Here is a 25,489-nt window from a genome sequence, read left to right as displayed (position 1 = left end):
CATATTTTGGAGATTAATCCTTTGTCCATTGATTAGTTTGCAAATATTTTCTCCCATTCTGAGGGTTGTCTTTTCGTCTTGTTTGCAGTTTCCTTTGCTTTGCAAAGCTTTAAAGTTTCATTAGGTCCCATTTGTTTATTTTTGTTTTTATTTCCATTTCTCTAGGAGGTTCGTCAAAAAAGATCTTGCTGTGATTTATGTCAAAGAGTGTTCTTCCTATGTTTTCCTCTAAGAGTTTTATAGTGTCTGGTCTTACATTTAGGTCTCTAATCCATTTTGAGTTTATTTTTGTGTATGGTGTTAGGGAGTGTTCTAATTTCATTCTTTTACATGTAGCTGTCCAGTTTTCCCAGCACCACTTATTGAAGAGACTGTTTTTTCTCCATTGTATATCCTTGCCTCTTTTGTCATAGATTAGTTGACCATAGGTGCGTGGGTTTATCTCTGGGCTTTCTATCCTGTTCCATTGATCTATATTTCTGTTTTTGTGCCAGTATTATATTGTCTTGATTACTGTAGCTTTGTAGTATAGTCTGAAGTAGAGGAGTCTGATTCCTCTAGCTCCGTTTTTTTCCCTCAAGACTGCTTTGGCTATTCGGGGTCTATTGTTTCTCCATACAAATTTTAAGAGTTTTTGTTCTAGTTCTGTAAAAAAAAATGCCATTGGTAATTTGATAGGGGTTGAATTGAATCTGTAGATTGCTTTGGGTAGTATAGTCACTTTCACAATATTGATTCTTCCAATCCAAGAACATGGTATATCTCTCCATCTGTCGGTATCATCTTTAATTTCTTTCATCAGTGTCCTATAGTTTTCTGCATACATGTCTTTTGTCTCCCTAGGTAGGTTTATTCCTAGGTATTTTATTCTTTTTGTTGCAATGGTAAATGGGAGTGCTTCCTTAATTTCTTTCTGATTTTTCATCATTAATGTATAGGAATGCAAGAGATTTCTGTGCATTAATTTTGTATCCTGTAACTTTATCAAATTCATTGATTAGCTCTAGTAATTTTCTGGTGGCATCTTCAAGATTCTCTGTGTAAACTATCATGTCATCTGCAAACAGTGACAGTTTTACTTCTTTTTTTCCAATTTGAATTCCTTTAATTTCTTTTTCTTCTCTGATTGCCATGGCTAGGACTTCCAAAACTATGTTGAATAATAATGGTGAGAGTGGACATCCTTGTCTTGTTCCTGATATTAGAGGAAATGCTTTTAGTTTTTAACCACTGAGAATGATGTTTGCTATAGGTTTGTCGTATATGGCCTTTATTATGTTGAGGTAGGTCCCTCTATGCCCACTTTCTGGAGAGCTTTTATCATAAATGAGTGTTGAATTTTGTCAAACGCTTTTTCTGCATCTATTGAGATGATCATATGGTTTTTATTCTTCAATTTGTTAATAGATGGTGTATCACATTGATTGATTTGCGTATATTGAAGAATCCTTGCATCCCTGGGATAAATCCCACTTGATCATGGTGTATGACCCTTTTAATGTGTTGTTGGATTCTGATTGCTAGTATTTTGTTGAGGATTTTTGCATCTATATTCATCAGTGATATGGGTCTGGGATTTTCTTTTTTTGTAGTATCTTTGTCTGGTTTTGGTATCAAGGTGACGGTGGCCTCATAGAATGAGTTTGGGAGTGTTCCTTCCTCTGCAATTTTTCGGAAGAATTTGAGAAGCATGGGTATTAGCTCTTCTCGAAATATTTGATAGAATTCAGATTGCCATGGCTAGGACTTCCAAAACTATGTTGAATAATAATGGTGAGAGTGGACATCCTTGTCTTGTTCCTGATATTAGAGGAAATGCTTTTAGTTTTTAACCACTGAGACTGATGTTTGCTGTGGGTTTGTCATATATGGTCTTTATGTGATGGTGGCCTCATAGAATGAGTTTGGGAGTGTTCCTTCCTCTGCAATTTTTCGGAAGAATTTGAGAAGCATGGGTATTAGCTCTTCTCGAAATATTTGATAGAATTCACCTGTGAAGCCATCTTGTCCTGGACTTTTGTTTGTTGGAAGATTTTTAATCACAGTTTCAATTTCATTACTTGTGATTGGTCTGTTCATATTTTCTATTTCTTCCTGGTTCAGTCTTGGAAGGTTATACCTTTCTAAGAATTTGTCCATTTATTCCAGGTTGTCCATTTTATTGGCATAGAGTTGCTTGTAGTAGTCTCTTCAGATGCTTTGTATTTTGCGGTGTCTGTTGTAACTTCTCCTTTTCATTTCTAATTTTATTGATTTGAGCCTCTCCCTCTTTTTCTTGATGAGTCTGGCTAATGGTTTATCAAATTTTTTTATCTTCTCAAAGAACCAGCTTTTAGTTTTATTGATCTTTGCTATATTTTTCTTCTTTTTCATTTATTTCTGATCTGATCTTTATGATTTCTTTCCTTATACTAACTTTGGGTTTTGTTTGTTCTTTTTTCTCTAGTTCCTTTAGGTGTAAGTTTTGATTTTTTATTTGAGATTTTTCTTGTTTCTTGAGGTAGGCTTGTATAGCTATCTAATCTCATAGTGTTGTGGTCAGAAAATATGCTTGATATGATTTCAATTTTCTTAAATTTACCAAGGCTTGATTTGTGACCCAAGATGTGATCAATCCTGGAGAATGTACCATGTGCTGCTGTTTTTGGATGGAATGTCCTATAAATATCAATAAAATCTATTTGGTCTATTGTGTCATTTAAAGCTCCCGTTTCCTTATTAATTTTCTGTCTGGGTGATCTGTCCATTGGTGTAATTGAGGTGTTAAAGTCCCCCACTATTATTGTGTTACTGTTGATTTCCTCCTTTATAGCTGTCAGCAGTTGCCTTATGTATTGAGGTGCTCCTATGTTGGGAGCATATATATTTATAATTGCTATACCTTCTTCTCGGATTGATCCCTTCAACATTATGTAGTGTCCTTCCTTGTCTCTTGTAACATTCTTTATTTTAAAGTCTATTTTATCTGATATGAGTATTGCTACTCCAGCGTTCTTTTGGTTTCCATTTGCATGGAATATCTTTTTCCATCCCCTCACTTTCAGTCTGTATGTATCCGTAGGTCTGAAGTGGGTCTCTTGTAGACAGCACATATACGGGTCTTGTTTTTGTATCCATTCAGTGAGCCTGTGTCTTTTGGTTGGAGCATTTAGTCCATTCACGTTTAAGGTAATTATCAATATGTATGTTCCTATGACCATTTTCTTAATTGTTTTGGGTTTGTGTTTGTAGATCCTTTTCTTCTCTTGTGTTTCACACTTAGAGAAGTTCCTTTAGCATTTGTTGTAGAGCTGGTTTGGTGGTGCTGAATTCTCTTAGCTTTTGCTTGTCTGTAAAGCTTTTGATTTCTCCATCGATTCTGAATAAGATCCTTGCCAGGTAGAGTAATCTTGATTGTAGGTTCTTCCTCTTCACTACTTTAAATATGTCATGCCACTCCCTTCTGGCTTGTAGAGTTTCTGCTAAGAAACCAGCTGTTAACCTTATGGGAGTCCCCTTGTATGTTATTTGTCATTTTTCCCTTGTTGCTTTCAATAATTTTTCTTTGTCTTTAATTTTTGTTAATTTGATTTCTATGTGTCTCGTCATGTTTCTCCTTGGGTTTATCCTGCCTGGGACTCTCTGCACTTCCTGGACTTGGGTGACTATTTCCTTTCCCATGTTAGGGAATTTTTCGACTATAATCTCTTCAAATATTTTCTAGGGTCCTTTCTCTCTCTCTACTCCTCCTGGGACCCCTATAATGCGAATGTTGTTGCGTTTAATGTTGTCCCAGGTGTCTCTTAGGCTGTCTTCATTTCTTTTCATTCTTTTGTTTTTATTCTGTTCTGCAGCAGTGAATTCCACCATTCCGTCTTCCAGGTCACTTATCTGTTCTTCTGCCTCCGTTATTCTGCTATTGATTCCTTCAAGTGCAGTTTTCTTTTTTCTGGAAGGTTGCCTATCTCCACTTCATTTAGTTGTTTTTCTGGGGTTTTATCTTGTTCCTTCATCTGGTACATAGCCCTCTGCCTTTTCATCTTGTGTATCTTTCTGTGAATGTGGTTTTTGTTCCACATGCTGCAGGTTTGTAGTTCTTCTTGCTTCTGCTATCTGCCCTCTGGTGGATAAGGCTATCTAAGAGGCTTGTGCAAGTTTCCTGATGGGAGGGACTGGTGGTAGGTAGAGCTTGGTGTTGCCCTGGTGGGCAGAGCTCAGTAAAACTTTAATCTGCTTGTCTGCTGATGGGTGGGGCTGAGTTCCCTCCCTGTTGGTTGTTTGGCCTGAAGTGACCCAATACTCGAGCCTACCCGGCTCTTTGGTGGGGCTAATGGCGGACTCTGGGAGGGCTCATGCCAAGGAGTACTTTCCAGAACTTCTGCTGCCAGTGTCCTTGTCCTCACGATGAGCCACAGCCACCCTCTGCCTCTGCAGGAGACCCTCCAACACTAGCAGGTAGGTCTGGTTCAGTCTCCTATGGGGTCACTGCTCCTTCCCCTGGGTCCTGATATGCACACTACTTTGTGTGTGCCCTCCAAGACTGGAGTCTCTGTTTACCCCCGTCCTGTCAAAGTCCTGCAATGAAATCCCACTAGGCTTCAAAGTCTGATTCTCTAGGAATTCCTTCTCCCATTGCCGGACCGCCCAGTTGGGAAGCCTGACGTGGGGCTCAGAACCTTCACTCCAGTGGGTGGACTTCTGTGGTATAAGTGTTCTCCAGTTTGTGAATCACCCACCCAGCAGTTATGGGATTTGATTTTACTGTGATTGCACCCCTCCTACCATCTCATTGTGGCTTCTCCTTTGTCTTTGAATGTAGGGTATCTTTTTTGGTGAGTTCCAGTGTCTTCCTGTCTATGACTGTTCAGCAGTTAGTTGTGATTCCAGTGCTCTTGCAAGGGGGAGTGAGTGCACATCCTTCTACTCCACCATCTTGAACCAATCTCTCTCATTTATATTTTTATTTTGGAAAATGTGTTTGTAACCACTTGTTGTTTAAATACACTCGCGGTCTAAATAGTTTTCTATTGCTGGCAAAGCTTTGAATTTTTGCAACAGTGACCACATATTAAAAAGTGGAGCATCTCTTCATTCCCAGTTCATTTTTAAGTGTACATGATGCTTTATTATTTAACTCAATAGTTTTACCAAAGCAGAAATTGAGGTGTTTGTACTATGGTATTACTGATATTTTCTACCACTTGGATGCTTCTTTGAAAAGCCAAATATTTAGCAAAATTAATAGCTACTTAAATGGTTTGAATAGAAGGACACCAAGAAATCCTTCTTGTCCTCAATCACTTCTCCTATTAATTTTGCAGAGCCTATGATATGTTATCTGTAGGTGCGTTGTTCATAGACTACTATCAATGTTTGTTCAAAGAAATCAGTACCATAACTCTCTGATTCTCTCCTCAATCCCATCCGACATTAGACTAGGATCTGTAAATGCTGAATTTAAAAAGGCATGTGTTATCACTTATTGGAAGGGAAGGGGCAGACTTAAGGGAATAGCTGGGATCAGGGCTCCAAGCTTCTGGCTGACAGAACTCAGTACCAGTGTGTGGCAGGGGAGACACCTAATGGACATTTTGTTAACTGATTACATTGTGAAACTCTTACCTTATGAAGAAAAGAATTAAAGAAGAAACTCTGGGGCTTTCTTCTGAGTCAAGATGACCAACACAGGGCTTTCCCCTTTTCCGTGGTTGTAAGGTTGGATGCAACCCCTACTTAGACCTCATTGTACTAAAGGGATCCCCTCAGAAAGAAACTCATCCTGCCACTGTCATGAGTCAGGGGTGACCACTTCTAGAACGCTCATTCCTTGAGATTGTAGAGTTGTTTGGAGGGTCTATTTGATACCTCTGTTAATGCAGAACATTTTCAAATCTTCTGCCTCAGATTGTCCTTGGGAAGCCGCAGACTGGCTATCAGGCTAGCCCCAGGGTGGGTGGGGAGGCCCTGAGAGAAGTCCCTGGATTGGGAGGTCCCCAGCATAGTATTTTCACCCACTGCCCCAGCCCTCTGTGCTCTAAATACAGAAAGGAGGGAAGATGATTGTGTGTCCCCTGAGAACTGCCAATTCATTGATTTCCCCACAATTCCATTGCCCCTGCCTCAGCTTAGGCCATGAATTAATCTACATAGGAGGGCTAGAGGGTAAGTACTATCTTAGCATTAGCTATTATCACTCAGCCCCTGGACAATGGGAATCACCTCTTTATGGGCTTACCTGACTCCAATCTTACTTCCCTCCAACTTTATCTCCACACTGCACTACAGGTCCTTCCAAACCTGGGTGGCTCCCCTCTACCTTAAGGATAAAGCCCAACCTATCAAAAAGTCACACAAAGAACACAATTATGTGGACCCTCATAACCCTCTCCAGTGTCATCTCTTGCTACACTTACCATAGCTTTCTGCACCTATGAACTCTTGCACACTCTTCTTTTGTACTTTAGAAGTACTGAGCTACCTACAGGTGCAAGGATGCACTATGCTTCACACTTCCATATATAGTTTGTGTGGATTCTGGGTTTGGGAACGTTCAGATTCTATGTAGAGCTAGCATTTATTGAGTGCTATGTTCCAGACCCTTTATATGAATTAATTCCTAATAATACTTTATATGTATTATCCCACTTAATTGTCACAACAATTTTCTGAGGTTGGTATACTAAAATCCCCATTTTGCAGATGAGGGAATTGAGACATAGAGAAATTAAGAAACTTTCCAGTGATCCCAGGGTTTGTAAGTAGTGGAGGTAGGAGTTGAATCCAGACAGTGTGATGCCAGAGTTTGCACTGTTAATCACTACACTGTGCTACCTCTGCAAATCATAGGTGAGAGAGTTTAATCTATGTTATCTTAAATATCTAACAAAAGAAGAGACCCAGAATTAAAAATCACTCATCTAGTTTAAGCTTGGTGGGACCTTAAAATGGGAAGTTATTGCAATGATAAACTCAAAGTCATAATTAGCTTAAAATTGAAATTTGTATCATATTTGAGAGAACTAAGTATTGATGTATCTAATTAGCTTTGTTCTTAGATATTCTGTCAAAAACAACTTTGTCTTTTATGAAAAATCTCTCCTAAGATACTGCCATATCACACTTGAAGAGAAATAAGATACAAAGGTTCAAGGCTTCTTAGGGGTCAAAGAAGGTATGTTCTGGAACTTTCTCACCGTGAGACCTGCGATTCCAATACCGACAATTCCGATGAACTGGAGCTTAACACTGATTATGCTCTCAATTTCATCAATGCAATTCTGTTTTGGAAAAGAAAAAGTCAGGAATAACAGCTGATGGTATGTGTGAATCATCACCCTGATCCAATCCTTTCCTTCTCTACAGAGCATCCTGTGAGAGTTAACCCATGTCAGCTTCTGTTCATATTTAAACCATTCCTCCCAGATATCACTCTGATAACTTTAAAGCAAAAATGTTGTTGGGGGAAAAATGATAATACTCTCCTTTTGGTGGAATTTTCCTATTTAGGCCAATGGCTGCTTCAAAGCCCTGAAGCCTGGCCGGATGAAGCTATTCTGGGACCTGAGGCATTAAAAATTTGGGGCCTCTTCTTACTTTCAGCAAATAAAAAAAAAGTAAAATATCCCCCAAATAATAGCCCCTTGCTTTTGGATTGTCATTTATAGTTTAAAAGACTTTCTACATATTTAGTCCAATTTACTATTCAAGGTAGGCATCACCTAGTAAGAAGCTATAACGTCTGTATAGGTTCAAATTTAACAAAGGAAAGCCAAGTGTTGGGGGCTGGAGGACTGTTCTCTTCTATGGCGGCTGGGCTGGGTGGCCCTATTCTTTCATCTGTGTCCCATAGAGACCTGTGCAGTGTAGGTCCAAAGAACCTTCACGGATGGAGGAATATTGGACAGGGGGCAGAACAGATCACTTGTAATTGCAATTAGTTTCTCCAACTTCTATTTTGTCCTCTTAAATACAGAGGTATTCTCTCAACCCAATTTTGTCTTAGGCTGCCCAGGTCCTTTTACTTGTCAATGGTCAGCTCTCTCTGATACCCACCTAAGCTATATGAAACTCTTACTGCTATCCTCACATCTCCTGTCATACTTCATTCATTCATTATTTATTCATTCAACAAATATTTCTTGAGCATCTGCCCTGCATTAGTCACCAGAATGGCATGGTGGATATGGAGAAAATAAGACATGGTTACTTTTGCCCTCAGGGAGCTCATAGTTTAGACAAGGACACAGACTCACAAAAATAATTACAATACATTCTGGTAAAAGTTGCGAACCACTGCTCTAGATAGTGGCTCCCTTACTTATTGGAGTCAAGCCGTAGAAATTCTTCCAACCTTCTCACCTGCACCTATCAACTTACACACTCCATTCATCCGGTGGCAGGTACTGCTGTAGGCAGTGAGCATGCAGATGAGAAAGGTACACTGCTTCTTACTTCCTTCTCATTAAAGCCAAAGAAGTGCCCTGCTCTGTTGAAAGTCAACCCCTTAACTGGCTCTGGATCTTATTCTCTCATCTCCTCAGGAAGCCTGTGCTGTCACTTATCTCCTTTCCTTCCTACACACTCAGCTTCTCCTTCTCTGTAGCCAAGCAGGCATCTAAGTCTTAGCTTCCTCCCTTTCACTCCCGACTCACACCCAGTCAGTCACCTGTGCCTGTTGATTCTACCCCTGAACGTCTCTGAATCTGTCGCTTCCTCTCCCTCCCCACGGTATGTGACTTGCTCTAGCTCCTCGTCCTCTCTTACCAGGAAAAACATAAGTGCCACCTAAGCGGCCTCCCTCCATTGGTCTCCAGCCTTCTGTTCTACCAGTCACACCCAGCAGCCTGAGTGCTCTTTCTACAATGCAAAGCGGATTATGTTAATCCTCTGCTAAAAGCAACGGCTTCTCCAAACTTCCAGGTATGAAACCATGCCATTGCCTGCCTTTTCAAAAATGTCCGTCACCATTCCCTCTGGACTCCCTATTCTCCTTCAGTCCTGGAATTTCATGCTTCTGTTCTTGCTGCTTTCTGGGCCTGGAATGACCTTCCTGTGTCAAAACTCGGCTCAAGGATCCATCCTCTGCAAGCTTTCCTGACTCCACTGTATTCTGTACAGACACTGTGCTCTGCCAAGCATCAGCTCCCTTGACCAGCCTGTGAGGTCACTGAGGCAGGGACCATGTGTTTTTCACCTTAGAGTTTCCAGAACCTGGCATAGTGCCTGCCACGCAGCACTTAATAAAGGAAGCATTTATCAGTGCGATGACACCCATGGAAGGGTACGGGCAACACCCTTAGGGTGCATACCTCTGGCCCTGGTGAGCTTAATTAATGCCACTGCATTTGCATCATTACTGGCAAGTCGGCACACCATTATTCCCCAGGGTACCAGGGGACTGGGACTCATCATTGCTTCACTTATTCTACATAGAAAAAAGCTGAGGCTAGAAGCCACTGGCAGAGGGCCTCCCAGAATCACCCCTCCACCCCGAGGGTAAGAACCATCTTAACACCACAGGCAGGATAGGAACCTGGTAGAGAAGCTTACCTTGTGTCCTAGGAGCTCCTTTGGGCAGGTCGGTTGGACCTGTTCAGAGCTTTCTTTTCCACAGCACTGAAACTAGAGAGTCAGAAAAGAGCTTTTAGATCAAGGAGGGAGAAGCTGCAGCTACAAGCCCGGGTATCATTGCTAAGGACTGGGTGTGCTGAGGCCTCAAAACAGCTCTGAGGCCTGACACTACAACCTAGTGGCCATTCTGGAGACAGTATGAAGAGTCACAGAGTCATGTTAACAAAGCAAGAAACAACTTCACCAAATTTGTCCAAGTTTTATGACAGGAGGTGACTGAAGGCAATCCAAACAAGGCAAGAAGCTAGCTGACAGTGCCTGTGTAAACTGCTGTTTTTAAGATAGGAGTTGGGTCTTTAGCTTCTTTCTTTCAGACTTGCTGAGTAGCTAAAGTTTTATGAGCTTCAGGAAAGGCTCATTAACTGAGGAGAGCCTGGGACCTACAGGAGAAGTGGCCACAGAAAACCCCAGGGGCTGAAAGACTGGGGCTTGAATACTGGCCAGCCAACAGGTGTCCTGCCTTAGGGCTGCCCTTCAAAGACAAAGGAACCTGTGTGCTATCTGATGTCCCTGGGGCAGCTGAAGCTGAACAGGATAAATGGTTGGCACCTTCCAGGACAGACCTGTGACAGACAAGAACTGGGCTACCTTAAAATACCTGGCCAGGAGTTCATAGCTACTTCTCCATATGACAGTGGTTGAGAAATCAGGATGACACTGGCCTGGCCCATCTCCCCGGGGGAGCCTTCCTTGATTAACTGCCTGTAGCTGAGAACACTGCACTGACAGCACATTCTCACAGGATGTCCCGGGAGAAAAGGAGCGTGCCTGTCTCATGTGCCCTTTCATTTTACAACTGAGGGCGCTGAGTGAGGATCAGGAAGGCAAGGGACTTGCTCCAGGTCACAAAGCTGTTCCATGGCACAGCTGCAGCTAGAGATAAGCTTTTCTGACTTGAAGGTCACAGTTGTTTCTGTTACACCACAAGGCCTCTCTTGAGAGAACCTGATATTTACTTGGGCAGCTTTTTTGATGTCCTTATTTGTGTGTGCTCTTTTGTCTCTTTGGGTGCATGTCCTGACTTCCTCCAGACGACTCGGTGTTAGGCCTCTTTCTCTTCTAGGTTCTACACATAATGCAAACCGTGGCTCCCACGAAGGCAGACATATAGTTCTGTTGCCTGGCTTAACGCAATTTATTTTTATTTTTAATCTAGGTGATTAGAGAGAACATGGCTCATGTAGAATCTTTAGAAGATTCAATTTTAAGGAAGAAGTAAAGTCACTTACTGTTGAGTGGAAGGTGATGAGAGTCCCATTTCCCTTTTCCTTGTCTCTAAGGTAATCGTTATAAGCTTCTTCATACATGGTCTGAACATGTCGTATAGCCTGAAAAAAATACCAGGAAAACAAGAGGACGTGAGTGAGAAGTTTCAAACGTTCTCCTTTCATCAAGAAAAAGCCCACCTTCTCTGCCCTTCAAAAATATGGCGTTTCCATATGTTTATCTGGATTTAAGGGTATTCTGATTATAGATTATAGATTCTGGAGTTTCTAAGATGCTTCTGAAGATGGAAGGATAGATTAACCAAGAATAATTTTCATACACTAGAAAGATTTCTTAGAGTGGAGGTTCTCAACCTTGAATGGACATCAGCAACAGCTGAACCCCAGATTCCTGGGCCTCAGCCAGGTGATTCTGGTGCACAGCCAGGGTAGAAACCTATGCATTCTTGGGACTCCATTGGTTACAAGTACTCAAGTCTTTTCATGACATGGTTTAAAAGGTGTTCACGACCAAGGAAAACTGTTTCAGCATTCAAATATCATAGAAAACGTAGAGAATGCTTTTTCTAGTATAATTGCATGTGATCCCCAAATCCATAGGCTCTCAAGAAGTCATAAGATCCAATTCCTCTAACTTACAAATATAAACAGCTACTTTAGAAAAATTCCACAGGAGGTGACATTTACTTATTCTACATGTTTACCATTTTTAAAATCTAAAATAAGTTCATAAACACAATATTGATGGCACATGAATATATGTAAAAGACAGTAAACTTAAGATTCCATTCATCCTCATTTTCCATTTCACTCCTCTCTTCCCCACTGCATGTTTACACCTAAAAAGGCCCCTTCCTCTGTGGATTCTCCTGATAACCTATTCTGCTCACCTATAGTTTGAGCAAAAATCTTAACAAACTGGCTTCACCGGTACCCAGGAGGCTGGCTATAGTCTTTGAGGATGACCTGGCCTCTGCCCAGGCCAAACCCTAAGGACAAAGGACAGGCTAACAAGGGATGAGAATGCGTGTTCTTCTGCATCCTTCTTTCTCAAATCTGCAGTCTAACTCCTCCCACATTCCAAACGGGATCATCTTAAATTAGAGATCCTTTTGTTGCAAAAAAACATAGGCCCCTCTATATATCTAATGAAAGCTATGAACTATCTCCCCAGAAATATGTGTGCACCTATATGCACGCACACACATACACACATATGCTAAAGTCCACACCACACTCCTAGGTTTAAAAGTTCTGCATAAACGATTATTGTGGGGGTTATTTGGCTTTGGAATATCACTGTGGGTACCGATATTCTCATGTCCTTTGCCGTAAAGAGAGCACTTGAACCATCGTTAAAAAACAATTATAAGTAATATTTACTTACTACATCCTTGCCTATAAAAGCAAATACTCCAGTGGTTATTTCAGCAGCAAATATCACCAATAGGCAGGTAAAAAACTGTAGAGGAGAGAAAATACTAACTTCATTAATTCAGTACCTTTTCAGTTTACTTAACCTCTTTGACTCTAGTTCCTTTTGAAAAACACTAGGCAAGGTTATTAGTTTGATGAGATCTAGCAGGAAGCATTTGGCTCCTTAGTTCATTCGTAGTTTGTTCACACATTCATTCACTCATTAATTCATTCAGCAATTGTTTATTGAGCATTTGCTCTGTGCCAGGTACTGTCCTTGATGCTGGGTATACAGTGGTGAATAAGATAAGATCTCAGTGCCTCTGCTCTCAGGGACCTTATAGTAGAGAGAGGAGGATATGATAAATGAGTAAGCAATAAAAGGGTAAGTTAATTTCAGAGAGTGATATAGAAATCCCACAACCTAGAACAGTGCCCGGCACTCATATTTCAGTGACTACTTGATGAACAAAAGAGAGTCTATAAAGATATAAAATAAGACCAGAAGATAGAGAGTGGCTGATGGGGCTGGGTTTGGGGAGGGGGTGACTTGAGACTGTGTGGTCTGGATGGCTTCCCTGAGGAGGTGGAAGTGGAGGTGAAGGGTGTCCTTCTGGACAGATTTCTGTTCCAGTCTCGGGGTCTGCTCTGATTAAACTAAGTTCAGTGATAAACAAGACCTGAGATGCTCAGCAATAGGGGAAAGAGAAAGAATAGAGAACTGAGGGAATGAGTTAGAAACCTTACATGGCAAGAGATCAGGAAAAGGGCTTCCCTGGTGGTGCAGTGGTTGAGAATCTGCCTGCCAATGCAGGGGACACGGGTTCGAGCCCTGGTCTGGGAGGATCCCACATGCCGCGGAGCAACTAGGCCCGTGAGCCACAACTACTGAGCCTGCGCGTCTGGAGCCTGTGCTCCACAACAAGAGAGGCCGCGATAGTGAGAGGCCCGCGCACCGCGATGAAGAGTGGCCCCCACTCGCCGCAACTAGAGAAAGCCCTCGCACAGAAACGAAGACCCAACACAGCCAAAAAGCAATCAATCAATAAATTTATTAAAAAAAAAAAAAGAGATCAGGAGAAGCAGCCACAGTTCAAACACCAAAGTTTGCAATGAGTAAGGAGAGGCCGCCTAATAAAACTGCCATTTCTCCTCATGGAGAAACACAAAAACTTTCTTCCTGCTCCTCTTCTTTCTTAGGTTACACTGGCACTGGATGTATAGCAGTTAACGGAAATTATTTCATTTTTTAAAAAAAAACCAGATGCTGCTAAACTAAATAGCCTTAAAATAAACCACAAGAGGTATGTTTGTCTAAATTACTGATCTCAAACAGCAGTACTTTTCTTATAGATAACAGTACTTCCCTGACTATGGGAATCTTGTAGCTGCCTCACTCACTGTGAAATATTATTAGGCACTTTTTCTCCCAAAACATCTTCACACTAATGACCTATTTATTTTTTTAAATTTTTTTTCACATTTTCCACAGAGGTAGGGACAAAGAGAACGTCCAGCTCCCTTCAGGCCAAGTCCCTCCCCACCTCGCCCCACTTACAGATCCGAGAACACACTGGGACTCCCGCGTGGCTCCACAGCACCCGAAGAAGCCCACGGCCATCATCAGGGCCCCCGCTCCAACCAGCACATAGAGCCCTGCGGGGAAGAGGCCAGAGAAGATGCTGACTACTCGAGATCGGCTCTCTCCCCGGCACCAATGCTGCCAGCCCAGCCTCTGCCACCACTGCCCCAGGCATCCGGCCCGGCAGGGCCTTCAGTTGTTAATACGATAAAGGTAACCCTTGTGGAATGCTTCTTGCTGAGAGCTTCATACACCTGACTTCATATATCCTGCACAAGGATCCTGAGAGGTAGGGGCTGCTGTAATCCCCAGGGAGCAAAGAAAGCCCATGCTTACAGAGGTGAAGGAAGCCACTCAGGCTCACACAGCCAGCGAGGATTGGAAATCGCCTTTGTCCCACAGCTTACGCTCTTAGTCATCTGCAAGTGCCTCCCACGTGCCAGGCACTTCACCTGCCAGATCTCCGCCACCCCTGTAAAGTGGGCGTTAATACCATTCACAGAGATTGACGACAGTGGGTCCAGGGGCGGTGAGGAGCCAGTGCCAGAGCTGGGACGTGAACCCCTACTGTCCTAGGAGCCCGTGGCCCTCGTGGCTCTCTGGAATTAGTGGCTATCCCCATCTCATGAGAGGCCCTGAGGACAAAGTGTTTGGGAGGGGAGGGGGGCCGTTGATCTGCCCAGGCTCAGATGGAGAAGCAGGGAGGGGGTGGAACAGAAGAGGGGAGCTTTTAGTCAAGGAGAGGGGTGGAGGGCACAGCGATAAGACAATATGGTTTTGTGTGAATGATAAACTCTAGAAGGCAGTACCATATATGCTGGATGCACGCAAGGTGGTAAGTGTTACAAGAAAACAGCCAGTGAGGGGAGGTGATGAGATAATATGCACCAAATAATGTTATTATTAATATACTATTAGCTACATTTATTTTAAGGGTTTATTTTCTCCAGGCACTGTTCTAAGCACCTAGCACAGATTTATTAATTTAATCTTCATGAAGCAGGTACCATTATTATCTCCATTTTTTTAGACAGAGGAACTGGGCCCCCAAAGGTTAAGAGACTTGCCCAAGATCATAGAGCTGGGATAAAAACACCCATCTGCCTCTAAAGCTAGCTCATCACCATTATCCCATCCTGCCTCTCCAACAATAACAGCGGCCTTAACTCAGGTGGTCGTTTCATTTAGTTCTGAAGTCAAGCCACAGGAACAGCTGTTCCACAGAGAAAGAGGAGGGCAGAAATGTCTTGTTCTGAGAGAAATAAAGGCAAGCCAGTTTCTTACTTCCTTTTCTGATCCTGAGATAAGTTAGAACACAATATGGGGCCTGGCACTCAACTTGCTTAGGATAATGCCAATCACCTCAGCTTTATTTTCTGCATTTTATTCATATGAGTCACCTGGGAACCACTCCCATCCATGAGAGGGTGGGGAGCTGGCGTCCCACCTCTGTGGGGAAACCCTGAGGCTGGACAGCAGGGTGCCTCCAGGAGCCCCTCTGTGTGCTGCCAGTGGTTTGTGGGCAGACCTCTCTGTTCCCCGACAGACTAGGCGGCAGGCTGGGCTGCTCTGCTCCCTGAACCACCCAGGCTGTTCTCAGGGCCCTTTTCAGGGTCCGGGAAGCCCTGCTCTTCCGAGGTCCTGAGATGGGTATTTATTTATTTCCCGATAGGCAGGCTCAGCCACTTCCTCCCTTTTCCTTTTCTCTAAAAAAAATAATTTGATGGGAATGGGTGTGGTAATGAGAGAAATTATACCATATTAAAAATAATACTATTGTTGCTCCCACTGCTGAAATACCTTATTGTTTTAAAATTTTTCTTTACTTTTCAAAGCTCTTTTATTTCCATCATCTCTTTGGCTCCTCAAAACAGCGCCACTAAGTAAGGCAAGTATTATACGCATTTCTATTTTACTAATGGGGGTCAGAGTGGCAAGAGGGCTCCAGGCTGGACACGCCGGCCTCGAGCCCCAATTCCCACCTCACTGGGGCAGTTCTCTCACAGAATGTCTCCTGGGGGGGCCACCTTACTGTACTGATTTCCTACTTACAATGTTCATTGCCTCTTCACTGTTACATGATACAGTCTACAGATTCTGCTTGAAGTCTCTAGAGACTGCACCCACTGGGATCCTTATCCATCCTGCACTCCAGCCACATAGTAATTCACTATGATGTGACCCAGCCTACTCTTTTCCATTTTGTACCTCTGTGGGTTCTCATCTATGTCTCTCTCTATAGATGTTAGGTCCTTAAACAAACCTTATTCACCCAACCTAGAATATGCTAGGAATAAGACAGAATTCTCGGTTAGTGTTTGTTGGATAAGAGGATAAAGAGAGAGCAAACTAAATCTGAAGTTCTGGACTGGCTGTCTACTGTTGCCCATCTTTGCTTAGAGATACCTGCTGGGGATACATCCCAACAAGCATCCAAGAAGTCACCAGAGGGCTGGGCTCTCCCAAGTCAGGTAGATGAGGGCATGGTTGCACCCCGTGGGGAAAGCCTCCTGAGAGTGTGGAATCTAGGAGAGAGGGGTGCTCCTGTGGACGCTGGGGTACAGTGGACAGAGGCACCGGGCTCTGAGGAGGACAGATCCGCTCCCCACTGTGAACAAGCTAACTCAGGCCCTTGCCCTTCTGAAATAAGAGCTCCCCAAGAAAATTCACTTAATTGTACAATATTCCATTCTTAGGCTATCAGAATTCTAGAGGTCACAGCAAACACCCTGAAACTGCCCCAGGGGCTCCGATTCCTGAGGCCTCTCCCCAGCAAACCTCCATGTGCATGTGTGGCCACAGGACTCAGTTCAATGCCAAATGAACACTGCTGGTTGGAGCTGATAGGAAAATCAGAAGAAATTCTATACGTGGCAAATTTTTTGGGCCTACTGATTTCAGTTCCAAATCTGGTTGTAATACTCTGCACATCACAAGGCCACTTGTAGCTTCCAAGCATACATTATCATTTTTTTTTTGATCTGGCCCTCAAAACATAGTTGTTGAGTGAATACATTAATTGGCAGTCACATTTTAATTCCAAGATGGTTTCTGTAGAGCCCTCTCGCTCCCACGGCAGCTTTGTGACAAGTGTATGACCTATTTCCCAATCCCCTATGCTTTCTGAGTCCTATTTCCCTTGATTTGAAAAAGAGAAAACACTTTGATATTGCATTTTTAGCATTAGTAGCTGGGCCTTGCAATGCCAGTGATCTCCAGGTGACACGCTACCACCAATTTCCTGACAATTCCATCACTTGTCTCTGGTTTCCGATCCTTCTTTGGAAGCTAGAAGCATCATTTCAGTTAACACAGAAAGGAGACAGTGACATCCTGAAAGCCTTGTCTGCATCAGCTCATTTTAAAATGGCTCCCCTTTTAAGGACTGGATAGTGACACGCTCATCAATTTCAGTGGCTTTTTGGCCGCAGATGATTTTACATACCCGCCTAATGACCATTTTTCATCTGCAAATATTTTTCTCTGCCTCTGTGCAACTTTCCCTCCCTCCCAGCTTGCCCTGGACACACATAATTGTGTATGTATTTAGAATATTGGATGGGACTTAGTTTATGGGGAAGGTAAGGACTAGGGTCCTCGCTAAATAACAGCAGCTGTTAGTTATTGAGTGCTGTTCTAGGACCTTAACATACATTAGTCATGGACTCATTCAACACTGAGTAACCACCACCATTCCCAGTGCCTCAGCTGCTCTATGCAGCATCTGTCCTTTGCCCTAGACAGGCATTATCTCAGGAACCTGCCACCTGGAAGCCTCAGTGCTACCAGTTGGTGTCTCGCCCTGACTACATGGCATCGAAACCACTCTTTTATCTTTCCCTCTCTTACTCTCCCACATCATTGTGCCTCCCGCAGCTGACTCCTTCCTCAGCCTGCCCTCACTGCTGTAATAACAGCTGACATTTATTGAGGGCTCACGACACAACAGGTACTGCGCTCAAGCACGTTCATAGGTTAAGTCATTTCATACATCAACCCTATGAGGTAATGTAGAAGTGGTATTCATATTTCACAGATTAGGAATCTGAGACATGGAGAGGTAATTTACGGAAGATTGCACAGCTAGTGAGGGGGAAAACTGGAACTGAACCCGGGGTTCTATTCCAAAGTGCACACTCTCACTCCTATGCTGCACTTTCAGTAGGAACTCAGAAGAAACGTGATTTTCTTAGCTAGAAATCTGTGAATTTTGCAATTTACAAATGGCAGGAGGGTTCTGTTCCTTCTTCCTTGAGAAAAGTGCCCGAGGGATCTAGCATTGATGATTTCTGGGTTTTCCCTTCAAAGCACATTGGTGGGAGCTAGAAATCCAGGCCTGCCAACTGTGCCTTTAGGTAAATCCTCTTATTGCTCAGTTTTGTTATGTGTAATAGGGCAATAATTATCTATTAAGTTCTTGTAAAAATGCTTTGGAGAAATTGTCTCAACAATGTAAGCTATGGCACGTGTCTGTTCTACAACTACTATGAATCTCAGGTACAACTAAAAATTGAGAAGTAAAAAAATATTACCAGAGTGAGTCAGAGTTTCTAAAAAGTCAAGCCAGCTCCTCAGCACTCAGCACTGGAATGCTTTCCTTACACATAACATGCAGCCACCATCAAAGCCAGGCTCTGTGGCTCTGGATTCACAGGGAGGGACAGCCACAGACAGCCTGCGATCCTGGAGAGTGAGTGGCTGCAGTCTGTGTGGGCAGCCCCTTCCCCTTCATGGAGAAACCCGATGACGTCCTCTGTCCTCTGCTCACAGGCATGACTTCATGTGCTCCAGCTTTCTGAGGGCCGAGGGGATCGCTTCTTACTCTGCCTCCTGGAAAGAAGACCCCTGTGCTGCCGGTACCCCTAAGGGGCAGCCCCAGAGACAAGTTGTAAGAGGAAAGCAGAGGGGCACATTGGTGGAACTTGGAAGACACTGGGGCCTTCTCCCAAGAGTTCACTGAAGGAGACTAATGTGGAAAGGGTCTGGGAAACACCAAGTCACCCAGCCTTTCTTGCTGCCAGCTCCACTCTTGCCAGGCTCTCCTTTCTCCACGATAGCAACCAGTGGACACGACAGCCTGGGTCAGCCGCCAGGTCTCGACCTGAGCTCAGAGGTCCTTCAGAAGAGGCAGCAGGTGCAGTCAGTCTGACTACCCTGGCTCCCTGGCCTCATTTCCAGCTCCCCTCACGGCTGGATCCTCTCCACGCTGGCCCCTGGCTGTGAGGTCACCTCCAGATCTTTATTTTAAGAAAGGACCTTCTCTCCATCACCAGGGAGAAAACCCAAGGGTCCCAGAGAGGAAAGCATTCCCCTAGAGGTGGCAGTCATCTGCCCAGAAGCAGGGAGCTAGACCACCTGCCTTCCTGAGGTCCCTCTCAGGGAGAGGTGGTATTTCTTTAAGAGTGCTTCAGAGGGCCAAGCCTACTCTCCAGGGCTCTTTAACAATGGGCTGATAAGAGTTTAATGGGCTGATTGTTCTGGAACCTATTCTGAAAAGGAAAATACACAGATCAGTGCACAGTACCCTGTGACATGAAGTGAGATTTTCCAAAAACTGGGCCTGCTTCTTCTTTAAAGTCCTGTTACCTCACACTGTTTGCTATGCAAGTCCATAAAATGGCATCCTGGTGTACTTTTCTTCTCCTTTTATTGCTAGAGAACTGGTGTCTTTCCTATTTGGAAAATTATTTATTGCGGAAAGAAACATCAATTTCTGTAAACATGTATATTGCTCTTTCTATTTATATTATAAGAAGTAGTTAAAGTGGAGAAAAGGTTCCTGACTTCACAAGGACTTTTTCTTGTTGGCACTCTCCAGAGAGACAGCACGGGGAAACAAACAGAACAAGCACAGGCCTGGGCGTTGGCAGACCTGGGGTGCGGGCTGAGCCCCACCCTGAAGGGCTGGAAAACCACGGCTGACTGTCAACACCCCTCCTCCTCTGCTTCAACCCCTGGTCCTCAGTTTCCTTATTCTGTCTAGTGCTAAGACTCTATGATAATCCACTTCTCTGGACTTCAGGCACTGACCATGAGCATTCTCACCACCAGCCACTCAAGGGTGACTTAGAGAGGGGAGGAAGAAGAGCCAAGCGTGGGCAGACCCACGCCCACGCCCCAGGCGTCAAGAACAAGCAGGAAGGATTCAGGCCCTGCTGTGAGGTCTGTTGTTTTCCCCACCCAGAGTTCACTTCCTTTTCTTTTCTATTAGGCAAAGAACCTCCTCCACTCTCAGTCCTTGTGGTCTGAGAGGGCTGACTCGCCTCAGCTCCAAGGCAGGTGTGAAGCCCAGGCTTCAGCCAACAAGCCCGTCCCAAGCAGCTGGCCACAATGACTGGTGTGGGAACGGGCACTGGACCCAAGATTGCCAGTGACAGTGAGACCCAGGACTTTGGTTGGATCAGTTGGAATGAAAGAAGAGTGTACCGTTGCTGAGGTTACCCGGGAGATGGCGCCTGGAGCTGTGGGTGGACGTTTTATCACATCTAGGGGGAACCTGCCCCAAACTGGAGTCACAGGAAAGCGGAGCTAAGAGGTGGCTACAGACTGGATTCCAATCATATCACTTGTGTCCCTGAGATGAGAACTAACCCTGACTTTTCAGTTATGTGTCAAGAAACTTCTATTTTGCTCAAGACAGTCGGAGTCAAGTTTCTGTGATTTGCAATTGAAAGAGTCCTGACCGATATGTCCATAAATATATGACATTTCTTGCATCTTGGGCTGTTCATGTTGCTTTAGTTTAGATTAGGAAATAGGATCAGGAAGGTCTTTATAGAACTAGTTGGCTCTCCTATTCAATGCGGGAATCTCCTGTATTGACAAAGGCTCCATTCTGATTTTTGGTTAAATACCAAGGTATCAGAGGGATCGCTTTCATCTGTAGAAGTCTGCTCAGCTTCTTTGATTTATCAAGTCATTAGAAAGCTTTTCTTATGTTGGACCCAAATCTACACCTGTGAAATTGCTATCAGTGCTTTGTTTCTGGAGCAACACAGATAGAAGCTGCCCCCTAGACTGGCTTCCATCTTTCCTTCCACATACCCGCCCCTCTCTCTAACCGAGCAGGGTCCCTTACCTCCATAACTCAGGTTTCCATCTGAAAACCATGAGTTGTGACTTCTAGGCTTGACTCTGTCTATCACTGATACCTTTTTTGTTTTGATTCCTTCTGTCCCGGAGTTTAACGATGTTTAATAATAATATTTAATAATGCTTAATAAAGTTTCTTGTCTTTCTGTCCTTTTCTTCACAATTCCTACTGCAACCACCATGGGTTATGCACTTATTTCTTCAGGCCTGACTATATCAATAATCTAGCACGGTCTTTTTCTGTCCTCCCCTCTCATTCCAGAATAATCTCTTTAAAGTGCAGTGTAGGTCGTACCCTCCCCCAAACCCTAAATTATCCTTCTATTGTTTATTAAATTAACTAGCCCTGACATTCAAGGCCCTCTATACTTGTCCTCCATACCTCCCCAACTTTTCTAATCTTAATTCCTACCATGCCCATATCCTTTACATTCTGTTAAGAGTCCTCTGCCCAGCCTAGGCTTGCTAATCACTATCCTGTAGACACACCTTGTGCCCCAAACCTCTGCAGTCCCTACTCTTCCTTTTCTCTATTGATTATGGTTGGTCTTTCAAACCAAACTCAAATCCTTCTTGCCTCACCAGTTTAGAATGACCCCTGATGCACCAGCTGCAAATACCACTAAGTCAGCACTTGGTTACACACTAGTTTCTTGCCCCCTACTTATCACATGGTCTCAGAATTGGAGGCTACATCAGCCTCCCACTCCTCACCCCTTTCCCACAGTTGGAGGGAGATGGCTACTACCCCTCCCACACTGAGGCCTCTCTCCATGGCAGCCCTCCCTCTCCTCTCCCCCTTCTCTCTCCCCTCTGCAGTCCCTAGTCATGGAGGGACTGAGATGGACTCCTCCACATCTTGAGATGTCTCTCTTCATTTTGAATTATGTGTCTCTCCTAGACAATTTAAAATCCAAGATCACAAATACACAAAACCAGACCCTGACTGGGCAGGGGTCCCCTGTCACCCCAGATGGATGAGTGAATAACTGACTTTGTGGTGTACCCACTTCACTCAGGGGGTCAAAGGGGCTTTTCCAATTCTTTGGAAATGAATTGTGGTTACATGCTGGGCTTCTTTTCTTGAAGTGGCTGAAAGAAGCACAACGGTTCAGTCCCACCTGGTCTTCCTTGGTTTTAGAAGCAGAGGGATGAATCATGTGTGGGGTGGGCAGGGTAGGGGTGGTAGGGCCCTCTCCTCTCCGCTTGGACCACACATCCCTACCCCAGGGCCAGGTGGGCATCTGGGGCTCAGGTTTGCCTCCTTTCTCTCCCTCCATCCCCCGTCCCAGAAGTCCAGGTGCAGGCTCCACTCGAAGCCGGGAGAGCTGAAGTCACTCACCCATGTAGAAGTACTCTGGGGAACTGTCCTCCGATGAGAAATCCTTCATGGTGCCTCCAAACCGGAACCACAGTCCAAAAGCAATGACAGCCGACCCTGCCAGCTGAAAGGTAAACAGCCTGCATTTACAAGGGAGGAGAAAGTGTGTGCAGGACCTGGGAGGCCTGAAGCCACAGAATCTGAGGGTTGGAGGGGGGCCCCTAAGAAACCAGCCCGTCTCCTCTTCACGCTTCTTATAATAGGAGTGGAATGATGTGCTCAAAGCCCACAGCCCACCCCAGGTCCCTGATGTGATATTAAAACTGGGGTTTCCTGATTGCAAGCCCAGAGTTTCTCCCATTCTGCCAGGCTGCCCCGCGGTTATGGGGCATACACAGCACAGCCCGGGAGGCGTCTCAGAAAGGGTATTCCCACAACAGTCCCCCGGGAAGGTATTTGGCTCCTGCCCTATTGTCCCCTGCTGGGCACTTGGGATTTCCTCACCAACACCACAGTGAGAGGTCACCAAGAGCAAGATGAACTCCAAGACTGGGGGAAACCCACTTTTTTAAATGGGAAGAAAACGTGCCAACCTCAGAACCTGCCCACACCTCCTGAGTGCGCAGTGCCCAGTTAGAAAGCCGTTTTAGAGGTGTCTCGAAGCCGTCCTAACCCCCAGGCTGCCACTGTCACTGTGCCGCACTGCCTGGGGATGGTTTTGCAGGCAATGAGGGAAACTGGCCGGGGTTGTTTTGTTTCTTTTTTTCTTTTTTGGTTGCTATTTTGGGTTTCCATGGAAAGCAAGAAAGGAAAAAGTAATTTTCTGAAAAAGCCTGGTCTGTGTGCTGTGTGGCTCAGGGAGAGGCTGAGTGGCCGGCACAGGCTGCGGCTGGGCAGGCTGGCGGCTGGTAGAGTCGTGGCCCCCTTCCTCTCCGCCACTCTGAGGGCTTTTGTGAGGCTCCGCACCTGAGCTGGAAGGCTTTCCTTCACAGGACTGTCACAAAGGCTCGCCAGCAGGCTCCAGCCACGGGTCTCCTCTCTCTCCACAAACACCCACCTCGAATTTCATTGTATCCATCAACAGATGTTCACTGGTACCTTCTGGACTCAAGGCACCACAAGTGAGCAGAGATGTAAAAAGAGCCTCCTGGTTCTGCCAACCCATCCAGTTAGTGTTGGGCTCCCCTAACCCATCCCCAGACCAACAGTTTAGAGGCTGCCCCTGCCCCAGCAGGGAAGAGCAGACACAGATGCTGGCAAAAGGGAGACAAGCACACAAGTCAGAGAAGTAGAGGTTTAATAAGGAAAAATGATGTCAAAGTCAGGGTCAGACCAGAGCCCTGTTTATACAAGATCCTTCTGTCTGTGGGCTATTTGTAAAGGGCCGGGGCTATCTGTCTGAATATATATGAGGACTTTATCTTTCTTCACCCTCCATCTCCCCAAGGCCCGTTCCCTCCGTGGCCGGCTTCTTCAGAACAGCATGACCGCCGCAGGAGGAATTGGAGGGGCAGAGTTCTACCAGCTGGACTCTCTAATGTGGAATAACTAAAAGTTTCCAGTACTTAGAGGAAAGCACTAATTAGATAATGTGAGGAACAGCTAAAGGAACTGGGTTCAACCAGCTTTAAAAGATTTTTGCATTTTTTAAAAGGGTAGCAAGGCATGGAAAAATATTCAAAGAAGTCATGTTAAAACATTAACAGTACTTTTCTTTGAAAGGTAAAATCACAGGTGACTTTTCTCTTTTCACTATACTTTCTAAGTTTTGTGCGCAAAGCATGTATTACTCTTGTAAGTTTAAAAGTGTGATATGGTAGTTTAACTGATCAGTCCAGAAAAAAATGGGGAGAGTTTTCTTGGGCTGTGCTTTAGTTTGGGAGGAAATCGGCTTTCAGGTCATTGCTGTTTCCGGTGCAGGGAAGAGGTCATTGTGAGGTCATTGCTGTTTTCTGATGCCCTTGGGAAAGCCCCATCCTCGGAGTGCTAGGGGCTGCCTGGGACAGATGTGCCCAGCAAAGCCTCACAGGCAGCCCTGCCTACCCCGCCTCTGCAGCAAATCGGTGGAAAGAGTTTCCAAGTACAAAGCAAAAATCTGTTGACGGAGGCGTCAGGCCAAGGCCTGTAACCACCGAGCAGACTGTGGAGGAGGTGACTGGTCCCGGGGACACCCTATCACGAGGCCACAGTTTTGGCATCTCTGTACACAGCTCTAATTTATAGCTGTCTGGGATCATCCTCCCAGACGGAATCCATTTGTCCATTTTTGGCACCGATGTGTCTGATGCATAATGGAAAATTAAAAGAGAGGCTGCAATTTAAAGCCAAGGGGCAATGAGAAAAACTCTGCGCCTGCTCGTCCACACCCCCCAACCCCAAACCCAGGTTTTCCTCCTGGGTCAAGGAAACTGTGGTGTGACTGGATGTCGTCACTGCGGAGGGAATCCTCCCAGCATGCCGCCGGATCAGGCAAACTGTGGGCGCGGGCCAGGTCAAGCCCAAGGCTGCACCTGATGACAGCCATCACCGATTTGGAAAGTGGCATCAACAGAAACAATGAAGCCCTTTGGTCCTTTGTAATTCGCTGTTCTTTCAAGACTCTTGAAATACTCTGTGTTCACTGGACTGTGGTTGCTCTATCACACACCTGAAATTGCTTGAAAAAAATTCATACCAAGTCCAGTCCAGTCAGGGGCAAAGTGAGCAAGTCTGGTGTCAGTAAGGCCCATTGCTCTGTGCGTCCCATACCCGGGAAGAGAAGTCTCACTGAGTAGCCTCTAGTGCTAAATGTTAACCCTACTAGACCAACCCCCCAACCCCACCCCATGCCCCCATTCTCAGCCCCTCCTTTGCATTCAGATACAACATTGTACCTCTGGTTGCACCTCAACACTGCAGCCAACATGAGAACAAATAAGGATGGAGAGGCTGCCCCCTTCATGTTGCTTTCCTTCTCGTGCCCCTGCCCGTCCTTATCTGCTTTCCTTCCTCCCTGTCTTTCACGGAGGAGGTAACTATGGTCCTGATTGGGTACCGTGTTAAGCAGTAGGGAAGCAACGATGAAAAAGACATGAAAAGTCTGACATGGAAGATAATCCCGTAAACTAATAAATGCCACAGGACGCAGGAAGTGTGCTCCACGGAACTGCTTCACTGCCCAGGGATTAGAGCAAAGGGTGATGACCAGTGTGCAGCAGAAGATGTTCCATTTTGACTTACAGCTGGAAGAATGAGTTAGAAGGG

At 44.8% G+C, this 25,489-nt stretch overlaps 1 protein-coding gene across 3 annotated transcripts in view; it reads right to left on the bottom strand.

Annotated features, from left to right (window-relative positions):
• TSPAN2 (tetraspanin 2) overlaps nucleotides 1-25,489 on the bottom strand; it is a 40,038-nt gene that overhangs the window by 2,128 nt on the left and 12,421 nt on the right. Inside the window, exons 2-7 of one of the 3 annotated variants that reach the window (XM_007103029.2) lie at nucleotides 22,268-22,370; nucleotides 13,810-13,907; nucleotides 12,223-12,297; nucleotides 10,839-10,937; nucleotides 9,529-9,600; nucleotides 7,173-7,256 (exon numbers count right to left, since the gene is read on the bottom strand). In XM_007103029.2, coding sequence (XP_007103091.1) covers nucleotides 7,173-7,256; nucleotides 9,529-9,600; nucleotides 10,839-10,937; nucleotides 12,223-12,297; nucleotides 13,810-13,907; nucleotides 22,268-22,370 — 531 coding nt within the window. The remainder of the gene's footprint in view (nucleotides 1-7,172; nucleotides 7,257-9,528; nucleotides 9,601-10,838; nucleotides 10,938-12,222; nucleotides 12,298-13,809; nucleotides 13,908-22,267; nucleotides 22,371-25,489) is intronic. The other 2 variants (XM_055084374.1, XM_028488966.2) reach the window with 2 other exon arrangements.

This window comes from Physeter macrocephalus, chromosome 4 (assembly GCF_002837175.3).
Source record: "Physeter macrocephalus isolate SW-GA chromosome 4, ASM283717v5, whole genome shotgun sequence".
Taxonomy (NCBI): Eukaryota; Metazoa; Chordata; class Mammalia; order Artiodactyla; family Physeteridae; genus Physeter; species Physeter macrocephalus.
This window is presented reverse-complemented; position numbering and strand designations above follow the sequence as displayed.